The sequence below is a fragment of the Cebidichthys violaceus genome, unplaced genomic scaffold, assembly GCF_023349555.1.
Source record: "Cebidichthys violaceus isolate CVI_PGR_0920_01 unplaced genomic scaffold, fCebVio1.0.p SCAF_48, whole genome shotgun sequence".
NCBI lineage: Eukaryota > Metazoa > Chordata > Actinopteri > Perciformes > Stichaeidae > Cebidichthys > Cebidichthys violaceus.
The window spans coordinates 1,801,078-1,824,335 of record NW_027176683.1 but is presented as its reverse complement, the minus strand read 5'-3'; the positions used below and the strand labels follow the sequence as shown (position 1 = coordinate 1,824,335).

At 46.2% G+C, this 23,258-nt stretch overlaps 2 protein-coding genes across 2 annotated transcripts; one reads left to right on the top strand and one right to left on the bottom strand.

Annotated features, from left to right (window-relative positions):
• Positions 1 to 15,582, bottom strand: pogzb (pogo transposable element derived with ZNF domain b). The gene is made up of 19 exons (XM_068729825.1): positions 15,209 to 15,582; positions 14,600 to 14,718; positions 13,962 to 14,036; positions 13,619 to 13,863; positions 12,961 to 13,045; positions 11,649 to 11,813; positions 11,445 to 11,558; positions 10,573 to 10,780; positions 10,261 to 10,415; positions 9,954 to 10,054; positions 9,736 to 9,882; positions 9,495 to 9,629; positions 9,201 to 9,409; positions 8,464 to 8,613; positions 7,189 to 7,248; positions 6,345 to 6,457; positions 2,912 to 4,564; positions 2,794 to 2,830; positions 1 to 2,633 (listed from the first exon to the last, which is right to left on the bottom strand). Exons 2-19 carry the CDS (start codon positions 14,712 to 14,714, stop codon positions 752 to 754), a joined length of 5,649 nt encoding a protein of 1,882 aa, XP_068585926.1. The 5' UTR covers positions 14,715 to 14,718; positions 15,209 to 15,582; the 3' UTR covers positions 1 to 751.
• On the top strand, positions 15,423 to 22,353 carry si:dkey-23o4.6 (retinol dehydrogenase 12). The gene is made up of 8 exons (XM_068729827.1): positions 15,423 to 15,486; positions 17,913 to 18,082; positions 20,243 to 20,377; positions 20,504 to 20,695; positions 20,845 to 21,006; positions 21,086 to 21,205; positions 21,448 to 21,652; positions 22,104 to 22,353. Exons 2-8 carry the CDS (start codon positions 17,932 to 17,934, stop codon positions 22,204 to 22,206), a joined length of 1,068 nt encoding a protein of 355 aa, XP_068585928.1. The 5' UTR covers positions 15,423 to 15,486; positions 17,913 to 17,931; the 3' UTR covers positions 22,207 to 22,353.
• Positions 22,354 to 23,258: the final 905 nt, after the last annotated feature.

Genomic DNA, 23,258 nt, shown 5'->3' with positions numbered 1-23,258 from the left:
GATGTTTGTATTTTTTATTAATGAGGAAGAGGATCTATCATCATCATCATCATCGTCATCATCGTCTGTACAACAACATCCGTTCTGTCGGAGGCACCATCAAAATATTCAGGTCCAGGTTCTGGTCACATGATCCAATACATTAACACATGTTATCAAATCCGCCAATCAGCTTCCAGAGCCGGTCGCCATCATCATCATCATCATCATCATCATCATCACCATCACACAAACATTCACAAGAAGCTGCTGCAGCTTCAGACAACAGATCAGAAACACTGCATCAAACATCTATTCACTTATTGTTTGTAATGTTTCACATCTCAGTTCAACATTCAGGACCATGTTGGTCTTCATGTCTCTTCATGTCTCATTAATCTGTTGAATGGATGTTGTTCTGTCTGTGGACATCAGCTGATCGGCTCGTCAGACGTTTACGACCAGCAGAGAACTCAAACTACACGATCGTCTCCAGAAACAGACCGAACAAAGAACTTCACCGAAAAACCTCCCAAACAAGCAGCAACCAACTCAGCTGCAGTTCCTTTAATGTCCACTAGGAACAGAGTCCCATCAGAACCGGACCAATCGGGTCAATATTGAGCATCAAGCTTCTTGCTCGTCTTATCGCCCGACTTTCTGTGGTTTTCGGTAGATTTCGGGGAGGAGATCCGGCGGTAAACGTCCCGTCAGACACCTGTTGGAGACACCTGTGGACAGGTGTGTTGACATCCATGTCTCTGTCTTTGCTTCAGCTTTCGTCCTCGACGCAGTCAGTCCGGCTCTTCACCGTTATCTTCCACTCATCACCGACTTCCTCTCCTATCACTATCCTGGTCTCTCGTCTCTCCTTGCTCACTTCCTTCCTGTCCTCCTCTGTCTCCTTTCCTTCCTCCTCACTGTCCTCCTCAACTTCTGTTTTCCTGTCCTCCCCTGTCTCCTTCCTGTCTTTCACTCCTTTGATTGTGTCCTTTTCTGTGTCCTCTGGCCGACCTCCCTCCTTTGTTTCCTTCCCTTCCTCCTCAATCTCCTCCCTGGTCTCTTCCCTGTCCTGTTTCACCTCCTTTCCTTCTCCTTCTTTGTCCTCCTGTTTCTCCTCTGATGCCTTCTGTCCTTCTCCTTGTTCTTGTTCCTCCTCGGTGTCCTCTTTGTCTTCCAGCTCCAGCAGCTCAGGATAGTCGTCCTCTAAAGCCCCCGGCCCCAGCAGGGTCTCCGTCAGGGCCTTGAGGAGGTCCGACTGGATCCCCTCTGGACTCATGGTCTCCTCCTCCTCCCGGTCCTCCTCTTTCCTCACCGACAGAAGGCCCGTCAGGCGGAACGACTTCTTCCAAAGCCGTGGGAGTTTGTTTAAGTGCGCCAGGGCCTCGACCAGCCAGTCAACCAGCAGCTGGGTCACATTCGCTTGGAGCTGGTGGGGTGACGTCTCCTCCAACTCCTTCGGGTTTCCGGCGGTGAACTTTGCCCAGCGTGACAACAGGAAGTGCTGCAGAACCGGCTTCACGCAAATCTCCAGGGGCTGAAGACGAAAGGAGCAGCCTCCAGGAATCACAGCCGGCAAGGTGCCCGACCCGCTGACGGAAGTGAGGAACGGATCTCCCATGTGCTCCCGGTGTCGGTCCAAGACCAGCATTGTTTTACTGGGCCTAGTTGGACCGGAGACGTGCTTCAGCCAAACCTTGTTAGTCCAGAGATCCAAGGTTTCTTCTACCAACAGGCTCTCTGGTCCGGCCTCCAGCAGGATGAAGTCGGGCAGGACTTTCTCAGCCAGCTGCCGGTTCGTCAGCACCACAGACGGCAACATGGTACCGTCGGCCAGCACCGTCAGATACACGGTGACCAGAGGTAAAGACCCAGTGAGCTCCAGGGCCTCCGAGCGGCGAGACTTGTCCTGAACTAACCTCAAATCCACAAAGAGACACAACTCGTCCATCGCAGCCACGGCGCTTTCCGGCAGCTTGTTGACCCGGATGACCTTCTGCGTAAAATTCCTGAAGGACTGGACCTTGGCCTCCAGGGAAAGCGGCAGAGCCCGAGCCAGCGTGGCCGCCCCGCCGATGCTCCGAACGCCCAGCCGATGCTTCAGCATGAAGCTCACCGCCCAGTTGTAAGAGATGCGGAAGGAGTCACTGAAACCTCCCTTCTTCTTCAGCGTGGAGGCCTTGTGGAAGAGGTTGCTCTCTGTGATCGGAAGCTGCTGCTCGCGCATGGACAGCACCCAGGCCACCATGCGGTCCCCACCGTTGGCGTCCAACTTCTGCTCCCGTTCGGTTGACTTCAAACGCTTCCTGGCGTCCTTCAGCCAGGACCGGATGAGCTGCGTCTCGGTTAAAAACACCCTGGAGGCTTGGCGGAGTCCGTCGCACAGAGCGAAGAGGGCGATCCTGAGCTGACGGGCGGTGAGGAAATCATCGCGCTCTTTACAGGCGGACGGGGCGGACGCCGGTTGGGCGCGGCCGTTCGTCGTTGACGGCAGGTGAGACATCGGACGTTTTACTTCTTTGATGAATTCTTCCTTAATATCTTCAGTGTCGTCGTCAATGTCATCCAGCTCATTGTCAGAAAAGTCCAGGTCTTCCACGGGCGCCATCGCCCCGTCCACGTTGTCCTCGACCTCCTTCACCGTGATTTCTCCGCTGCAAAAAAGAGATTCAAATATTCAGTGTGTCAATATTATTGCAGAGATAAAAGCACATCAACAACTTCTGACAAAACAAAGCTCATGTGGTCGAACTCCTCAACTCAACTTGTTCATGAGAGCCGAAGCTTTACTACACACTTAATGTAAGATATTACCTTATTCTGTCCTTGATGAATCCAACTCTTGTTGATCCTGTGAACAAACATCAAGCATGCGTCTTTAATTGTGTAGAACCATAAAAAGCAATAAACAAAGTAACTGTGAAATGCTGACCTTTGTTTATGGGCGACAAGCCGTGAAATTCCCAGAAGCAGCTCGGCAGTTTACACAGGTTTGCTCTGCAGACGATGCAGCCGTACACGCTCTCATGCCGGAGGTTCTTTAAATGGCAGGTCTTGCACCTCTTGGAGATGCTGCTGATCTTCCCCATCCGGTGTCTTTGTTTAACTGGGGCCTCAGTCGCCACCACCCTCATCCCGCGGGAGCTGGCGATCTCCATGGTCTCGAAGTAGTTCTGAGCACACTTGGCGAGCTGGTTGCCCAAACGCTTGCGGAAGTTGACCTGAGTAAAGAGGCCGTCTTGCACCCAAGCCGGCGGGTTGTCCTTGCGGCTCTCCCGCAGCACGATGAAGGCGTTGACGATGCTCAGGTTGACCAGAAACCAGAAGAGGCTGCGCCAGTGCCGATCCTGGGGGATTCCCCCCAGCGGGTTGCAGGCCAGCAACTGCTTGCAGATGTCAACCCCTCGCATGTTCTCCTGCAGGAGGCAGAAGGCCATGGGGCGGTCTATCGGGTCCAGTCCGCCCACTTTGGTCTGAGACCTCCTCCAAACGGTGTCATGTTCACCCGGAGCTGCGTTAGTCGACAGGCAGCCCATCTCTTTGGTGTCCCTCCAGCGGGTGGCCAGCAGGGGGCCAAACTGTCTGTGCAGGAAGTCCCCGGGTTTCTCCAGGCGACCTTCCTCCCACAGCTCTCTGGGCAGTATGGGGTTGAGTGGAGGGAAGGAGCTGGAGGCGTAGATGCCCTGGTCCAGAAGCTTCTGCATGAGTGGGACAGATGCCAGCGAGCTAGCCAGGTAAAGCTGGTGGTGTTTGTCCTCCAGATCCTTCACCAGCTCCGGCACCACGGTGAAGCCTTGCTCCTGGCCCTCCTTCTCCCCTACCTGGATGAAGAAGCGGTGGCAGTAGCCGGACTTGGAATCGCAGAGCAGCCACACCTGAGGCTGGGTCTTTGGATCCGCCTTGGGGTAGCAGCTCTTCTCCTCCTCCGGGCTGGGCAGCAGCGCCCTGTCGACGGACAGGCAGCAGTTCGGCTGATAGGCGTGCCACATGGCTCCTCCGAGAACATTCAGCATCGGCCTGAAGATGTGCAGCGAGTCGCTGGGGTCGCCGGTTCCACGAAACTCTTCAGTGGTGAAGCTGCCCATGCGGATGTTGGCGGCAATCTGCTTGAAGCGTTTGAAGCTCATGGCGCGGTAGAAGGTGTAGCTGTTGTCGTAGTGACTCCAGGACCAGTAGTGCGACAGGTCCGGAAGGTTCTGGATCCCGATCAGAATGACAAGGCCGAGGAAACCTTTGATCTCGTGGATGGTGGCGGGGACCCAGTCCGAGTAGCCGGAGCCCATGAACTGGCAGGTCTTCGCGTGGGCATTGGTCTCGTTGGTGATCAGCTCCATGAGCTCCGAAGGGAAGAGCAGGTGGAAGAAGTCGATGGCGTCGGTGTTCTTGGACAGGAAGTGATGAGGCCCAGTGCTCCGGTCGAACGAGACGATGGTGGACTCGGAGACGTCGCTCTCTGATGGTTGTTTCCAACAATCCGCGGACCTCCAGGACGGATCAGGCAAGTCCTTGTTCTGGACCGGTTCTTTCTCTTCTGAAGGGTCCTGCTCTTCGTTGTGGCAGAACTGGATGTCAGGTTCAATGTAGCCTGAGAAGAAGAGAAGTTTAGTTTGTTAACATCTTATGAAGAGAAATGTATCATCATTTCTAGAAACATTACATATTATATATTTTATATATGTATTAATATATAGATACATACTGTATATACATGTATATATGCACACATTAACAATAGTCCAGCGTAACAAAGACAGAGCAGGTGGGTATTGATTGACGATTGATTAGAATATATATATATATATATATATATATATATATATATATATATATATAAAATTTATGGATGGACTGTGGAGAAGCTGGAGGTCTGACCTGTCAGAGTTAATGTGAGTGAGTCTGAGGTTTCTTTTCTTTTAATCATCGATGGAGTGAATCAGACGTCTACAGATTATAATAAAGGACTTTGAACACGACTGAACAGTCGAGTCACTTGTATTTACTTTGGAGCGGTCAGAGAAACGGAAACCAAACGTTTGATGAAAGAAGATTAAAGAGTTCAGACAGAAGAAACACTCAAGTTCACTGATAGCAGATGTGTGGAGGCTTCACAGCTTCATTGTGATCTGAGTGAATGTTAGGAAACGTGTGATCAACACCAGCTGATAAAGACCTCATGGAACAGAAGTAGAGACGACTTCTTCTTCACGGCTTAATGTGGAACGACGACACACAAAGACATCAGGAGACGTTCATCTAGTCCATGTTTCAGTTTGATGACGGAGCTCACGGAGGCTAAGCTACATGCTAACAGCTTGAGTGTCGATCTGATGCCAAAGAAATATTATCATTCAGTTATTATTGAAACTTTATTCTTCATATATTCTGTATGTGTGTGTAGCAGAGTGTGTGTGTGTGTAGTAGTGTGTGTGTGTGTATGTGTGTGTGTGTGTGTGTGTGTGTAGTAGTGTGTGTGTGTGTGTGTGTGTGTGTAGCAGAGTGTGTGTGTGTGTGTGTGTGTGTGTAGTAGTGTGTGTGTGTGTGTGTGTGTAGCAGTGTGTGTGTAGCAGTGTGTGTGTGTGTGTGTGTGTGTGTGTGTGTGTGTGTAGCAGTGTGTGTGCGTGTAGCAGTGTGTGTGTGTAGCAGTGTGTGTGTGTGTGTGTGTAGCAGTGTGTGTGTGTGTGTGTGTGTGTGTGTGTGTAGCAGTGTGTGTGTGTGTGTGTGTAGCAGTGTGTGTGTAGCAGTGTGTGTGTGTGTGTGTAGCAGTGTGTGTGTGTGTGTGTGTGTGTGTGTGTGTGTGTGTGTGTGTGTGTGTGTGTGTGTGGGTGTGTGTGTAGTAGTGTGTGTGTGTGTGTGTGTAGTAGTGTGTGTGTAGCAGAGTGTGTGTGTGTGTGTGTGTGTGTGTAGTAGTGTGTGTGTGTGTGTGTGTGTGTAGCAGTGTGTGTGTGTGTGTGTGTGTGTGTGTGTGTAGCAGTGTGTGTGTGTGTAGCAGTGTGTGTGTGTGTGTGTGTGTAGCAGTGTGTGTGTGTGTGTGTGTGTGTGTGTAGCAGTGTGTGTGTGTGTGTGTGTGTGTGTGTGTAGCAGTGTGTGTGTGTGTGTAGCAGTGTGTGTGTAGCAGTGTGTGTGTGTGTGTGTGTGTGTGTGTGTAGCAGTGTGTGTGTGTGTGTGTGTGTGTGTGTGTGTGTGTGTGTGTGTGTGTGTAGCAGTGTGTGTGTAGCAGTGTGTGTGTGTGTGTGTGTGTGTGTGTAGCAGTGTGTGTGTAGCAGTGTGTGTGTGTGTGTGTGTGTGTGTGTGTGTGTAGCAGTGTGTGTGTAGCAGTGTGTGTGTGTGTGTGTGTGTGTAGCAGTGTGTGTGTGGTGAAGTCTTACTCCTGGACTGACAGGTGGTGCTGTGGTGCTCCGGGTTCCTCAGCAGGTGTTCAGCCATCTGATCTGCAGTCTGAGGGCTGAAGTCACAGTGAGAGCAGCGCAGCAGGAAAACACTGAAACACAGGAAACACTGATTACTACTATTACTATTACTACTATTATTATTATTACTATTACTACTATTATTATTATTACTACTATTCAATAAACAGGATACAGAACAAAAAAAACTGCTTATTTACATACATTTCAGCAAATTAGTCAACATCAGTTACACCTGTAACATCAGTAACACCTGTAACATCTGTAACACCTGTAACATCAGTAACACCTGTAACATCAGTAACACCTGTAACACATGTAACATCAGTAACACCTGTAACATCTGTAACACCTGTAACACCCGTAACATCAGTAACACCTGTAACATCAGTAACACATGTAACACCTGTAACATCAGTAACACCTGTAACACCAGTAACATCAGTAACACCAGTAACACCTGTAACATCAGTAACACCTGTAACACCAGTAACATCAGTAACACCAGTAACACCTGTAACATCAGTAACACCAGTAACACCTGTAACATCAGTAACACCTGTAACATCAGTAACACATGTAACATCAGTAACATCAGTAACACCAGTAACACCTGTAACATCAGTAACACCAGTAACACCTGTAACATCAGTAACACCAGTAACACCTGTAACATCAGTAACACCTGTAACACCTGTGACTAAGGTCCATAAAGAACATGAAACCTGCAGAGGGATATTCATTCATTCATAAATATCTGATGATGTTTCTGTGATGAAGAGCGACAACAGAAGAGTCTCACCATGGAGGAGACAGTCTGTGCAGAGGAACTCCTTTGTCTCTGGTCTGCGGCACGTGGTGACTGAAAACAACAACAACAACAACAATCACAAATCACAAGAATCTGAATGGCTGAGGTAAAAGGGTCATTGACACGACGAATCATTGTTTCACTTCATTCAGTGAAACGTATCCAGTGTTGACGCATGTTCAGTACAATCAGAGTAAATATTATTTGATGTTTTGGCACCTCAAACCCTGAACATGAAAAAAATGAACAGACTAAGACAACTATTTAAAAAGCTATTTAAATGATAATAAATTCAAAATAAAATACTAGGGCATGCTTTTATTGTTGCAACAATTCAAATAAACCACATTTTTACAGATACCAATAGTTTAAAGCTGGTGAGATCATTTAAAAACTTTTGTCCAGCAATTGAATGTTCTCAAATGTCAGCGGGGCACAACTGTAAAGATGGGACTTTTATTATGAAATTAAAGTGCAGAACAGTAAACAGGATATTGCATCATCAAGAGGACCTCAACTGAGCTTTATAGCAGAGTGAACATGTTTGTATATCTTTTAAATATTGATAAAAACAGCTTATAGGTAGGCTGGTACACTTTGCATGTCAAGGTAGTACAACCAATGTAAAACTAGAAAACTAATATTCTATCATAAATGTCTTTATTCTATTTAAAACCTATGAAGTTGTTAGCAGGAACAGAAGCTAATGCTGGTGTCCTAGTAGATGTTTCATTTGAAATGAGCTGCAAACTGCAAAGAAGGTCACGTTCTGATATTCTAGTTCAAGCTCCTGCAGGCCGTCTCAGCAACAGTTTGTCCGACGGGAACAAAGAGTCGACTGAAGCCCTGCAGCAGAAAGGTGTCGAGTGTGTGACGCCGCTACAGCCCACTTATGTGCTGAACATGATGACTGATAAAACACCACGTGTTAGGCACTGTCACAAATGTCCGTTTGAATAAATATGAGGGAAACATGTATTTATTCATAAATATGTAGACACGTCTTAGCCTGGGAAGTTAAAACAGTTTCACCACATTGTTCCAGACTCAAACATGCATTACACCCATTTTAACATGACCTTTTTAGAAGCCTTATTTGTCAATGACCCAAAAACATATTCAGCAATGATCACTTCACCCAGAATAAAGTTTAATAAATATCAGACAGAAGAAGTTTTACACAGATAGAGAAGATCTAAACTACAGAACACGAAGAAAGAATTAGAAGATAAAGAATGAAGCGCGTTAATCTGAGCGTGGTCTTACTGGATCATGTGGGAGGCGTACGCTCTGGAGCAGCAGCTGCTGTACGGACACAGCAGACACTGAACGTGAGTCGGGTAGTGAGCAGAGAAGTCCAGGACCTTGGTTCCACACTCCAGACACACCAGGTGGTCTCCATCACAGCCGGAAGACCTGCGCATATTACAGAGACCAGATGAATCTGAGTCTCTGAGACCTGTTCACTCTAACTGTTAATCTGAGTCTCACCTGTTGACTCTGACTGTTAATCTGAGTCTCACCTGTTGACTCTGACTGTTAATCTCAGTCTCACCTGTTGACTCTGACTATTAATCTGAGTCTCACCTGTTGATTCTGACTGTTAATCTCAGTCTCACCTGTTGACTCTGACTATTAATCTGAGTCTCACCTGTTGATTCTGATTGTTAATCTGAGTCTCACCTGTTGATTCTGATTGTTAATCTGAGTCTCACCTGTTGATTCTGACTGTTAATCTGAGTCTCACCTGTTGATTCTGATTGTTAATCTGAGTCTCACCTGTTGATTCTGATTGTTAATCTCAGTCTCACCTGTTGATTCTGATTGTTAATCTGAGTCTCACCTGTTGATTCTGATTGTTAATCTGAGTCTCACCTGTTGATTCTGACTGTTAATCTCAGTCTCACCTGTTGATTCTGATTGTTAATCTGAGTCTCACCTGTTGATTCTGATTGTTAATCTGAGTCTCACCTGTTGATTCTGACTGTTAATCTCAGTCTCACCTGTTGATGTGGATTCTGCGGCCGCCCGGCCTCTTGTTTGGGGACCGAGGTGACTTGTGGAGGCCGGGACTCCTCTGGAGGGGAGAGGAGTCCCGGAGGAGACTCTCAGTCTTGATGTTGATTGGCTGGATGAGGGAGGCGGGGCTCTGAAGCAGCCGGCTCCCCGCTAACGTCAGAGGTCTGATCTTCCCATAAGTCCTGATCGTCACCTGGAGACACATGGATCCACAATAAGAACGGACAGATGGGGGTCGGGTCTGGAGATTGAGGGGTGAATGGGTTTAAAGAGCTGACCTTTGACCCCGGCGGCAGTCCTTCAAGCTGAGCGGGACGACGGAAGCTGCGATGGTTTTCCAGTTTGTGCTGCATCTTGTCCTTCAGGAAGATGAACTGAAGACGACACCTGTTACAGTGGAAGGCCTGGTTCATCTGAGGAACAGAGAAGAACGATGTTCTTATTGCATCAGTATTCATATTGTTTGATGGTGTGTGTGTGTGTGTGTGTGTGTGTGTGTGTAGGGGGGGGGGGGGTTACCTGGTGTCTCAACAGGTGCTGCTGGTAACTGATGGGGTTTCTGGTCACCTTCAAGCAGAAAAGACACATCAGGAAGCGAGAGTCTCTGTGGAAGCTGGCGAAGTGCTGCAGGATGTCGGAGTAGAACGACGAGCGATAGGAACACACCTGGAAGTCACACCTGAGTTAATGAGGCCCGAGGACACGCAGGTTGAGGAGGTCGGTGGTTAAAAACTCACCTGGCAGACGTAGGGCATCTCTCCGGGTTTGTGGTTGGACTTCATGTGGTTCAAGAAGGCCGGCTCGTTCTCAAACGCCCACTCACAAATACGACACAAACCTGAGAGACAGAGACAGGTAAGACCTGAGTCAAGTCCTAGTAAAGACAGGTAAGACCCGAGTCGAGTCCTAGTAGAGACAGGTAAGACGCGAGTCGAGTCCTAGTAGAGACAGGTAAGACCTGAGAAGACCCAAAGGTTCCATGTCCAGTCCAGGAACATGCATTAGTTGTATATTTTCAGGTGTGTGACCAGGTGTGGTTCTTACAGGAGGAGAGGGCGGGGCCATGCACCTGCTCCTGGTGGCTCTGCAGCTGAGCTGGAGAAGAGAACTGTCGGTAACAGAACGTGCAGCACTTCCTCTCCTCACCTGCTGCTCTTCCTCCAACCAGCTCTGAGTGGTGGAGCATGTGCTGCATCAACCTGCGCACGCGCGCACACACACACACACACACACACACACACAGGTGAACATACAGACCACTGCACTTGCATCCAGACAAGTGTGTACAGGTGTGTTTGGTGTATCTAGATGTGTTCAGGTTCTCAGGTGCGTTCAGGTGCGTTCAGTTGGTCCCACCTCAGGTTGTTCTCAGCCAGGTAAGTGCAGATCTGGCAGGTGAAGGTGGAGGTTTTGATCCCCAGTGGGAGTGGCTTCCTCAGACTCAGGTCGCCCTCAAACGTCCCGTAGTAGAACTCCTCCACACTCATCACCACCCTGGGGGGGTCCAGGGTCAGCGCTGAGGCCACACTGTGGGCAGTGATGACGGAGGGGGCGGGGCCAGGAGCTGCAGGACCAGGTGACACACAGAAACAGCTGTCATCAGGTAAGTGTGACCATGGCCCTCAACACTTCCTGTACCTCCTTCACAATAAAAGTCCAGCAGCTTGTAATTAATTCTACTGTTTGTTTTTTGATTTTCTTTTTGCATAAATAAGTGTTCATATTGGTAAGACCTGTGCCGTTTGAAACGTCTCACGTCTTTCTCTTTAATGAGTGATGTCATCATAACTGTGTTGTTCTCACTAAAGACATGTTCTAGTTCTCTCTACTTCTAGTCATCATGGTTCTGTTTCCATAGAGAGAACAATAGAACGTTGATTTTTACAGGAAATCTTTTATGTTTTTTTCCAGGATGTTTGGTGATTTGTTTATTATCGAGTATTCTGTCTGATCAATACATTCAGGGGGTTGATTTGGACCAGCCCACAAATTCTGAATTAAACTTAAATCATAATTTGGATCAAACTGCCTCTGACGCCAAACTAGTTTAATCTATTATAATACATAGTAATCTATTATTCTGTATCAATAATCTCAATCTGAGAGTAACTCTTAATAATGAATATGATATTAATTATATCATCTTAATAATAAACATTGAAGATATCATCTTTGTAATAAATATATTATCAGATAAATGTAATGATCAACAATCAATAATGTTGTACCGCTGCTGAACGGAGAGATTCTGGTGACGCCATTGGCCGATCCAGAGGGGAGGGCGGGGGAAGCTGTCAGCTTCAGGGAGTTGGCTCCGCCCACCTGGGTCATATGAAGGTTAACTGGAGAGAAAAAAACAACAACAACAATATCAATAATCAATAACTAACTCGATCAATCAATCAGCTGCGATCAGATGTGGTGTGACGGACCGGGTCCCGGCGTGCCGGTGCGGAAGGTCAGTGTGGTGGGCAGCTGCATGGCGGTGAAGGCAGAGCCAGGGTGGGCGGAGCCTCGAGAAGGGGCGGGGCCTGTTCTGGTCTGGACCACCGGGGACACGCCCACACTGGGCCGGACCAGCTGACCCAGTGATGGCGCTGTGTGTGTGTGTGTGTGGGGGGGGGGGGGGAGAAAGAGAGACAGGTCAATAACAAGGTTGTGTGTGTGATTGATTAGTGACGTTCAGTAACGAGGTTGTGTGTGTGATTGATTAGTGACGTTCAGTAACGAGGTTGTGTGTGTGATTGATTAGTGACGTTCAGGAACAAAGTTGTATGTGTGATTGATTAGTGACGTTCAGTAACCAGGTTGTGTGTGTGATTGATTAGTGACGTTCAGTAACGAGGTTGTGTGTGTGATTGATTAGTGATGTTCAGTAACGGGGTTGTGTGTGATTGATTAGTGACGTTCAGTAACGAGGTTGTGTGTGTGATTGATTAGTGACGTTCAGTAACCAGGTTGTGTGTGTGATTGATTAGTGACGTTCAGGAACAAAGTTGTATGTGTGATTGATTAGTGACGTTCAGTAACCAGGTTGTGTGTGTGATTGATTAGTGACGTTCAGTAACGAGGTTGTGTGTGTGATTGATTAGTGATGTTCAGTAACGGGGTTGTGTGTGATTGATTAGTGACGTTCAGTAACCAGGTTGTGTGTGTGATTGATTAGTGACGTTCAGTAACCAGGTTGTGTGTGTGATTGATTAGTGACGTTCAGTAACGAGGTTGTGTGTGTGATTGATTAGTGATGTTCAGTAACGGGGTTGTGTGTGATTGATTAGTGACGTTCAGTAACCAGGTTGTGTGTGTGATTGATTAGTGATGTTCAGTAACGGGGTTGTGTGTGATTGATTAGTGACGTTCAGTAACAAGGTTGTACGTGTGATTGATTAGTGACGTTCGGTAACAAGGTTGTGCGTGATTGATTAGTGACGTTCAGTAACAAGGTTGTGCGTGATTGATTAGTGACGTTCAGTAACAAGGTTGTGCGTGATTGATTAGTGACGTTCAGTAACGAGGTTGTGTGTGTGATTGATTAGTGACGTTCAGTAATGAGGTTGTGTGTGATTGATTGATTAGTGACATTCAGTAACGAGGTCGTGTGTGTGATTGATTAGTGACATTCAGTAACGAGGTTGTGTGTGTGATTGATTAGTGACATTCAGTAACGAGGTCGTGTGTGTGATTGATTAGTGACATTCAGTAACGAGGTCGTGTGTGTGATTGATTAGTGATTAGACGTCCTACACTGGATCAGAGTGAGAGGCTGGACCGTCTGACCCGGCTGAAGGTTCAGCACCAGAGGAGTCCCTCGGTTCATCACCGGGAAACCCTGAGCGGGGAAACACATGACATCACAGTGACATCACAGACATCAAACTCATGACTCAACCGGCTTGTTGTGTTCCGTATTGATTAAAAAAATTATTAAATAATAAATATATACAAATATATGTATATTTATTTATATATATATATATATATATATATATATATATATATATATACATACACATACACACATATATATTTATAAATACATATACATATATAAATACAGGGACTTCTTTCTTTATTTGTTATGAGATAATAGTGTCATAAAATATGATGACAGACATTAAAAGCTTCATTTGAAAACATCAATTAATATATATATATATATATATATATATATATACATATTTTAATTATTAAAATATTTAAAATAATAATTAATGAGGCTGAAAGGGAGTCAATTTAAAAGTTATTAAATATATATAATCTCATGGTTTTAAATATTGTCTATTGAAATGAATTCAGGTGAGAAAATATGGATGAATCCCTGCGGCCCGATGGGAGGACAGAACTGACCAATGAGAGCGGAGCGTCTGAAGCTCCTTCACAGAGGTGCGTTTGATTCCCGTACCTGCGTGGTGAGGAGGATGGGCGGGGCATGGCGCGTCCCGGGGGCTGCTGGGAGGAGGAACGTCCCACCAGCCGTCTGTGTCAGGAAGAGGGGCGGGGCATGAGCCATCAGGGGCGGGGCCACAGAAGGTGTGGAGGACGGGGTGAGGCGAGAGACGGAGGAGGAGGAGGTGGTGATGACGGAGGGATGAGGAAGAGGAGGAGGAGGCCTCACAGAGGAGCAGACGATCTGTATGAGAGGAGAAGCTGAGGGACAAAGAAAACAAAGAGTGAAGTCAAGCCACGCCCCCTTTAGCACAGACACACACACACAGACACACAGACACACACACACACTCAGGTACCTGTCAGAGGTGTGATTGGTGGAGTCCTAGGGGGCGGAGTCTCAGAGGCTGGAAGAGGAGACGGAGAATCCTCCACTTGAGACACACAGACAGTTGTAGTAGTGAACAGGAAGTGACCATATCTGGACAGAGGGTCGGCGGTTCGATCCCCGGCTCCTGCTCTACTAGTCTCATGTCAATGTGTCCTTGAGCAAGACACTTAACCCCAAAATGTCTCCCGTAGCTGCGTCTACGGTGTGTAGATAGATACTGAACTGTAAGTCGCTTTGGATAAAAGCGTCTGATAAATGACTGTAATGTAATGTATGTATAAGTGACGTAGAGACCTGTCAATCACTGTAGCCCCGCCCCTAAATCACCCCCTGCTTTATGGTCTGTGTGACTCTAAATGGAGCATAATGTACTAAATGAACATCATGCTGTATTGAAGAAGACTGTAAACTAGAGATTGAGACCATAAACTCATGTTTACAATGTTTACTGAGGGAATAAATCAAGAGAGAAGTAGAGTCATTTTAGACTAGACTTCTATACAACCAGAGGAGTCGCCCCCTGGTGGACACTAGAGAGAATGCAGCTTTAACAAGCGGTGTGTGAGTGTGTGTGTGTGTGTGTGTGTGTGTGTGTGTGTGTGTCACCTGGCTCGCAGTAGCTGTCGATGAAGTCCATCTCGTCTTCCTCCACGCTGTCGTCCACCTGTTGCCATGGCTCCAGCTCCTCTTCATCACATTCCATAAACAACTCCGTATCCATGTTGCTACGGAAATAAATTAAATAAATTAAGTAAATTGAATAAATGAATAAAACAGGAGAACAGTAGAACAGTGAGCGGTGTGTTATTAGACTATTTAAATACATTAAATAAAGGAATAAAACAGTAAAACAGCAGAACAGTGTGTTATTAGACTATTTAAATGAATGAATAAAACAGTAAAACAGGAGAACAGTGAGTTATTAGACTATTTGAATAAATTAAATAAATGAATAAAACGGTAAAACAGTAGAACAGTGAGCGGTGTGTTATTAGACTATTTAAATACATTAAATAAATGAATAAAACAGGGCAGCAGTGAGATATCCATCCGCCGTGTTGCGTTTAGAAACAACTGTCTGTCTGCACCGCCCGCCGGCTGCAGCGAGCTGTTTACACACCTAGCGCTCCTTACATGTACCTGTCGGGCCAGCGGAACGGACCTGCGTATTGACCCGGACCGGGGCCGTGCCGTGCCGGGCCATGCTGGTCTTACCTTCTCCTGGAGCCGCAGAGCACGGACGGGTTCGCACGGTTCTTCTCTAGGCGCGTTCAGGTTCAGGAGGCTGGGGGAGGCGGGTTTTCCGTCTTGCTGTTTGGGTGTCGGAGCCGCGGATTGGCCCACAGCGACTGTTACGTCACTTCCCCTCTCAGACAGCGCTGCCTCTCATTGGTCGGCGGAGATTCCCTCCAGCTGTGGAGAGCTGCGGGTTTTTTTCGGGGTAAAGGGTTCAAAGAGCTCCGAAACGACCGGATGGGACTCCCGGTAAACCGGTAAACCGGTAGACAGCTGCAACAAAACTAACAAACACAAACTACCAAACAACACGGAAGGGAAGAGGCGCCAAAACAAACACGGCTGTCTCGGGGCAGGACGCCATTTTGGTTTTGTTGTGTTGTGGCGGGGCGGAGTTACAGAGTGACGTCATGAGCTGAAACAAATAAACAAACAAAACGATCTTTAAAATTCATATTTTTTTAAACAAAATGTACAAGATGAAGTAACGCAGTGATTTATGTTTTTATTCAGCTGCTGCTGATCTAATTATAATTAACTATAATTATATTAATGTCTTCATTACTGACCCTTCAGGTCTCTAAAGACAAGCCCCCTAAATTATCATCATGAATGTAAACAAACAACATGGCCGCTGTTAGAACTCACAGCTGTTAAGATAGAAGCTGGTGATGAGTAATGAGGGACGAGTACATAGACGGGCAGATAGACGGGTACATAGACGGGCAGATAGACGGGCACATAGACGGTAGATAGACGGCAGATAGACGGGCAGATAGACGGGTACATAGACGGGCAGATAGACGGGTACATAGACGGGCAGATAGACGGGCACATAGACGGTAGATAGACAGGCTGATAGACGGGCACATAGACGGTAGATAGATGGGCAGATAGACGGGTACATAAACGGGTACATAGACGGTAGATAGACGGGCACATAGACGGTAGATAGCCGGGCAGATAGACGGGTACATAGACGGGCAAATAGACGGATACATAGACGGGTACATAGACGGGCAGATAGACGGGTACATAGACGGGCAGATAGACGGTAGATAGACGGGTACATAGAAGGGCAGATAGACGGGTAGATAGATGGGCAGATAGACGGGCAGATAGACGGTAGATAGACGGGCAGATAGACGGGCAGATAGACGGGTACATAGACGGTAGATAGACGGGCACATAGACGGTAGATAGACGGGTACATAGACGGGTAGATAGACGGGTACATAGACGGGCAGATAGACGGGTACATAGACGGTAGATAGACGGGCACATAGACGGTAGATAGACGGGCAGATAGACGGGTACATAGATGGGCAAATAGACGGATACATAGACGGGTACATAGACGGGAAGATAGACGGGAAGATAGACGGGTACATAGACGGGCAGATAGACGGATACATAGACGGGTACATAGACGGGAAGATAGACGGGAAGATAGACGGGTACATAGACGGGCAGATAGACGGTAGATAGACGGGTACATAGAAGGGCAGATAGACGGTAGATAGACGGGCAGATAGACGGGCAGATAGACGGGCAGATAGACAGGCAGATAGACGGGCAGATAGACGGGCAGATAGACGGGTACATAGACGGTAGATAGACGGGCAGATAGATGGGCAGATAGACGGGTACATAGATGGTAGATAGACGGGTACATAGACAGGTAGATAGATGGGTACATAGACGGGCAGATAGACGGGTACATAGACGGGCAGATAGACGGGCACATAGACGGTAGATAGACGGGCAGATAGACGGGTACATAGATGGGCAAATAGACGGATACATAGACGGGTACATAGACGGGAAGATAGACGGGTACATAGACGGGCAGATAGACGGTAGATAGACGGGCAGATAGACGGGTACATAGACGGGAAGATAGATGGGCAGATAGATGGGTAGATAGACGGGTACATAGAAGGGCAGATAGATGGACAGATAGACGGTAGATAGACGGGTGCATAGACGGGCAGATAGACGGGCAGATAGACGGTAGATAGACGGGCAGATAGACGGGTACATAGACGGGTAGATAGACGGTAGATAGAAGGGTAGATAGACGGGTAGACAGACGGGTACATAGACGGTAGATAGACGGGCAGATAGACGGGTGCATAGACGGGCAGATAGATGGTAGATAGACGGGCAGATAGACGGGTACATAGACGGGCAGATAGACGGGTAGATAAGACAGGGAGGTAAACAGACAGGTAGGTAGACAGGTGTACAGGGACGTAGATATACAGGTTGGTAGATAGACAGGTAGCCCGTCCATCGTTACATTTAGGCTGAATGAAGTGATTTATATACATCATATTTATATATATATATACGTATAAATAAAATAAAATCCTGCTTTGAACATGTTACTTCAGTGAAAGTAGAGAAATATCAGCAACATGTATATATATATATATATATATATAAATATATATATATATATATATAATAGATATAATAATATATAGTATAAATATATTAATATATAATGTTGCTCAGCTGTTCTTAGAGAGCTGACATGTGGTCGATCCAGTGATCCGTCCGGTTCTCTAACTGATCCCAGAGCAGCTCTGTGTTTGATAATCTGCTCTATTCTGAGTTAATCTGCCCCCTCCCCCTCCCCCTCCCCGTCCTGGCTCGGCTCGCCTCTGCTTCTCCTCAGTCTGTTCTGACCTGCAGCGATGAGAGCCGACGCTCCGGGAGGATTCCTGGTGCTGCCGTGGCCCGGCGGAGGAGGGGGGTCAGACCCAGACCTGGACCTGGAGCCGGTGGAGGAGGACCGGGGGGGTCTGCTGCTGAGGTCTGGAGCTCTACTGGGACTCACTCTGATCTGTAAGTCTTCAGATCAACGATCAATAACTTCTTCTGTTTCTACTTCAACTCACTCACATTGTTGTGAAATATTTATTTATTGATTCATTATTTAGTGAGTCGTGTTTCACACTTTTACATTAAAACAGTTAAATAAGTAATAAAATACTAAGTATATATCTGTACATGCGTACATGTGTAAATGTGTACATGTGTATATCTGTACATGTGTACATGTGTAAATGTGTACTGTACATGTGTACATGTGTAAATGTGTATATCTGTACATGCGTACATGTGTACATGTGTATATCTGTACATGTGTACATGTGTAAATGTGTACTGTACATGTGTACATGTGTACATGTGTAAATGTGTACTGTACATGTGTACATGTGTATATCTGTACATGTGTACATGTGTAAATGTGTATATCTGTACATGTGTAAATGTGTACATGCGTACATGTGTACATGTGTAAATGTGTACTGTACATGTGTACATGTGTACATGTGTATATCTGTACATGCGTACATGTGTACATGTGTATATCTGTACATGTGTACATGTGTAAATGTGTACTGTACATGTGTACATGTGTACATGTGTAAATGTGTATATCTGTACATGCCTACATGTGTACATGTGTAAATGTGTATATCTGTACATGTGTACATGTGTAAATGTGTACATGCATACATGTGTACATGTCTAAATGTGTACATCTGTACATGTGTAAATGTGTATATCTGTACATGTGTAAATGTGTAAATGTGTACATGTGTACATGTGTACATGTGTAAATGTGTATATCTGTACATGTGGACATGTGTACATGTGTAAATGTGTATATCTGTACATGTGTACATGCGTACATGGGTACATGTGTACATGTGTAAATGTGTATATCTGTACATGTGTACATGCGTATATCTGTACATGTGTACATGTGTACATGCGTATATCTGTACATGTGTACATGTGTATATCTGTACATGTGTACATGTGTACATGTGTATATCTGTACATGTGTACATGTGTACATGCGTATATCTGTACATGTGTATATCTGTACATGTGTAAACGTGTACATGTGTACATGTGTATATGTGTAAATGTGTATATCTGTACATGTGTAAACGTGTACATGTGTACATATGTATATCTGTACATGTGTAAATGTGTACATGCGTACATGTGTAAATGTGTACATCTGTACATGTGTAAATGTGTATATCTGTACATGTGTACATGCGTACATGTGTACATGTGTACATGTGTAAATGTGTATATCTGTACATGTGTACATGCGTACATGTGTACATGTGTACATGTGTAAATGTGTATATCTGTACATGTGTACATGTGTACATGTGTAAATGTATATATCTGTACATGTGTACATGTGTACATGCGTACATGTGTACATGCGTACATGTGTACATGTGTACATGTGTAAATGTGTATATCTGTACATGTGTACATGTGTACATGTGTATATCTGTACATGTGTACATGTGTACATGTGTACATGTGTAAATGTGTATATCTGTACATGTGTACATGCGTATATCTGTACATGTGTACATGCGTATATCTGTACATGTGTACATGTGTACATGTGTACATGTGTAAATGTGTATATCTGTACATGTGTACATGCGTATATCTGTACATGTGTACATGTGTACATGTGTACATGTGTAAATGTGTATATCTGTACATGTGTACATGCGTATATCTGTACATGTGTACATGTGTACATGCGTATATCTGTACAGATATACACATTTACACATGTACATGTGTATATCTGTACATGTGTACATGTGTACATGTGTAAATGTGTAAATGTGTATATCTGTACATGTGTACATGTGTATATCTGTACATGTGTACATGCGTATATCTGTACATGTGTACATGTGTATATCTGTACATGTGTACATGTGTACATGTGTAAATGTGTAAATGTGTATATCTGTACATGTGTACATGTGTATATCTGTACATGTGTACATGTGTACATGCGTATATCTGTACATGTGTACATGCGTATATGCGTATATCTGTACATGTGTACATGCGTATATCTGTACATGTGTACATGCGTATATGCGTATATCTGTACATGTGTACATGTGTATATCTGTACATGTGTAAATGTGTACATGTGTCCAGGCGTGACGTTGTTGAGGAGGTGGATTGCAGGCGGAGTGTGTCGCTCTGCAGCTCGTCTGGATGGAAAGACGGTTCTGATCACCGGAGCAAACACCGGGATCGGCAAAGAGACCAGCAGAGACATGGCACGCAGAGGTCAGTCTGTTTAACTGACGTTGTGGGGACCTCTGTTTACACACCACGTGTGAGGAACCACTTTGTGGGGACCGTGTTCATGTCAGGATTAAGAGGCCGCTTATGGGTGTGTTTGATTCGTTGCAGGGGCCAGAGTGGTGATGGCATGCAGGGACCTGACCCGGGCGGAGCAGGCAGCGGAGGAGATCCGTCAGTCGACAGGAAACGGAAACGTTGTGATCAGACATCTGGACCTGAGCTCCGTTTATTCCGTCAGACAGTTTAGTAAAGACTTCATGGACACGGAGGACAGACTGGACATCCTCATCAACAACGCAGGTGAGCTCACCTGTCTCTCTCTCCACCGTTCTGTCTGCTCCACCTGTCTGTTTCTATCTGTCTGTCTCTTCACCTGTCTGTTTGCTCACCTGTCTGTCTATTCACTCATCTCTCTCTATCTGCCGGTTTCTCCACCTGTCTGTCTGCAGGAGTGATGATGTGTCCAAGATGGCTGACAGAAGACGGTTTTGAGACTCAGCTGGCTGTCAATCATCTGGGTCACTTCCTTCTGACCAATCTGCTGCTGTCGATGCTGAAGAGCTCCGCCCCCAGCCGCGTGGTCACCGTGTCGTCCATCGCCCACCGAGGAGGTACGACCTCTGACCTCTGACCTCTGAGCTTTAATGTCTCTGATGTTTTTCAGATTCAGTTTTCATGTTTTTTTTTCAGGTCGCATCGACTTTGACGACTTGTTCTCCAGCAGAAAGACGTACAGCTCTATGGAGAGCTACAGACAGAGCAAACTGGCCAACGTCCTGTTCTCCAGAGAACTCGGGCGACGACTCTCAGGTCCCCACAAACACCAGACACACACAGGTCCCCACAAACACCAGACACTCACAGGTCCCCACAAACACCAGACACTCACAGGTCCCCACAAACACCAGACACACTCACAGGTCCCACAAACACTACACACTCAACACAGTAAGAGGTCCCCACAAACACTACACACCAGATAAATATATGAATGGACTGACAGAAGCCCGTTGTTTCTACCTTCTGACACTGACCTCAGTGTCTCCCTTCAGGCTCCGGTGTGTTGTCGTTCTGTCTCCACCCGGGTGTGATCCGGACCGAACTGGGTCGTCACGTGGAGGGCTGGTTCCCCATGCTGGGGGCGCTGCTGAGACTCCCCTCCCTGCTGCTCATGAAGACCCCCAGTCAGGGATGTCAGACCACCGTGTACTGCGCCGTGACGCCGGGTCTGGAGGGCCAATCGGGACGATACTTTAGGTGTGGGGGAGGGGTTTATTTTTCAGAGTTTTTTAGAGTGTGTGTTAATCTGTAATAGCTACATTAAGGGGACTCAATATGAGGACAAACAGCAGGAAGACATTATAGTTAAGGGTTAAACGTATCAAAATGTTTTCCTAAAGTAGGCGGAGCTAACTGTTTGGTGACGTAGCGAGTAGTCACGGGGTTAAAGGTGAACTATTGTAGCTGGTGAGCTAACGGCTAACATGCTAGCACTTTGGGACGACAGATGAAAAATAGCCTCTTGGCTAACTCTGGCGCGTTTACAGAAATGTTTTTATTAATGTGCTCTGTCCCTTATCACATAAACCAATAAATAAAAAAAATAAGTCGGTCACAACAGTTCTCTGAGCTTCTTTGTGTTCTAGTTTTGAATCTGTTGTGTCCTCGTAAGTCACAAAAACGAGTTTTGTTCTTGTTCCGTCGTCAGTGACTGTGCAGAGAAGGAGGCGGCTCCAGAGGGGCGGGACGACTCCGTGGCGAAGAAGCTGTGGGAGGAGAGCGCCCGATTGGTCGGATTGAAGGACCTTTGACCTCGGCCCTGTGTGTCTGTGTGGACTGACTGCAGGGGGGGAGTCGGGAAGACATCACTCAGTGTGACTGACAGATGATGGGAGCCAATCAGACGGTCGGGATGGGAGAAATAACAATAATATGATGAATAATAATCAATAACTTGACTGAATACATCAAAAACGTTTTATTATTATGACTTTGTAAATCATGATTAAATTATTATTATTATGCGATTAAAAAGTAATAATTTTAAGATATTTCTCGATAGCTTTCATAATAAATATGTTTTAAACAGCTGTGATGTGAAATATATTGTGATTTATTAGAATGTGTCTGATTGGACGGCGTTTGGACTGAATGTTTTGTTTTAGTTTCCATCAAATGTTCCTAATATTCACTTTTAATAAATCATTATTTACTGGTTGGTTCATATTTCTTTCAGGTTTCTTTGATATTTTTGAATGTTTCCTCAGTTTTCCTCCTTTTTGTTTCCTTAATGTTCCCTCAGAGTTTATTTGATGTTTCCTTATTGTTTGCTCCTCTGAGTCGTTGATATTTAAAGATCTTTATCTTAAGTGTGGATATTAAAGAGCTCACGTTTAACGGTGTGTTTGAGAAGGCGTATGACCGGGTCCCCCGGGAGATACTGTGGGAGGTGCTGCGGGAGTATGGGGTGAGGGGGCCACTTCTGGGGGTCATCCAGTCCCTGTACGCCCAGAGCGAGAGCTGTGTCCGGGTTCTCGGTAGTAAGTCGGACTCATTTCCGGTGAGGGTTGGCCTCCACCAGGGCTGCGCTTTGTCACCAATTCTGTTTGTGGTATTCATGGACAGGATATGGAGGCGTAGTCGTGCGGAGGAGTGTTTACAGTTCGGTGGGCTGAGGATTGCATCGCTGCTGTTTGCAGATGATGTGGTCCTGATGTCTTCATCGGGCTGTGACCTCCAGCACTCACTGAATCGGTTCGCAGCCGAGTGTGAAGCGGTTGGGATGAGGATCAGCACCTCTAAATCTGAGGCCGTGGTTCTCAGCAGGAAACCGGTGGATTGCCCACTCCGGGTAGGGAATGAG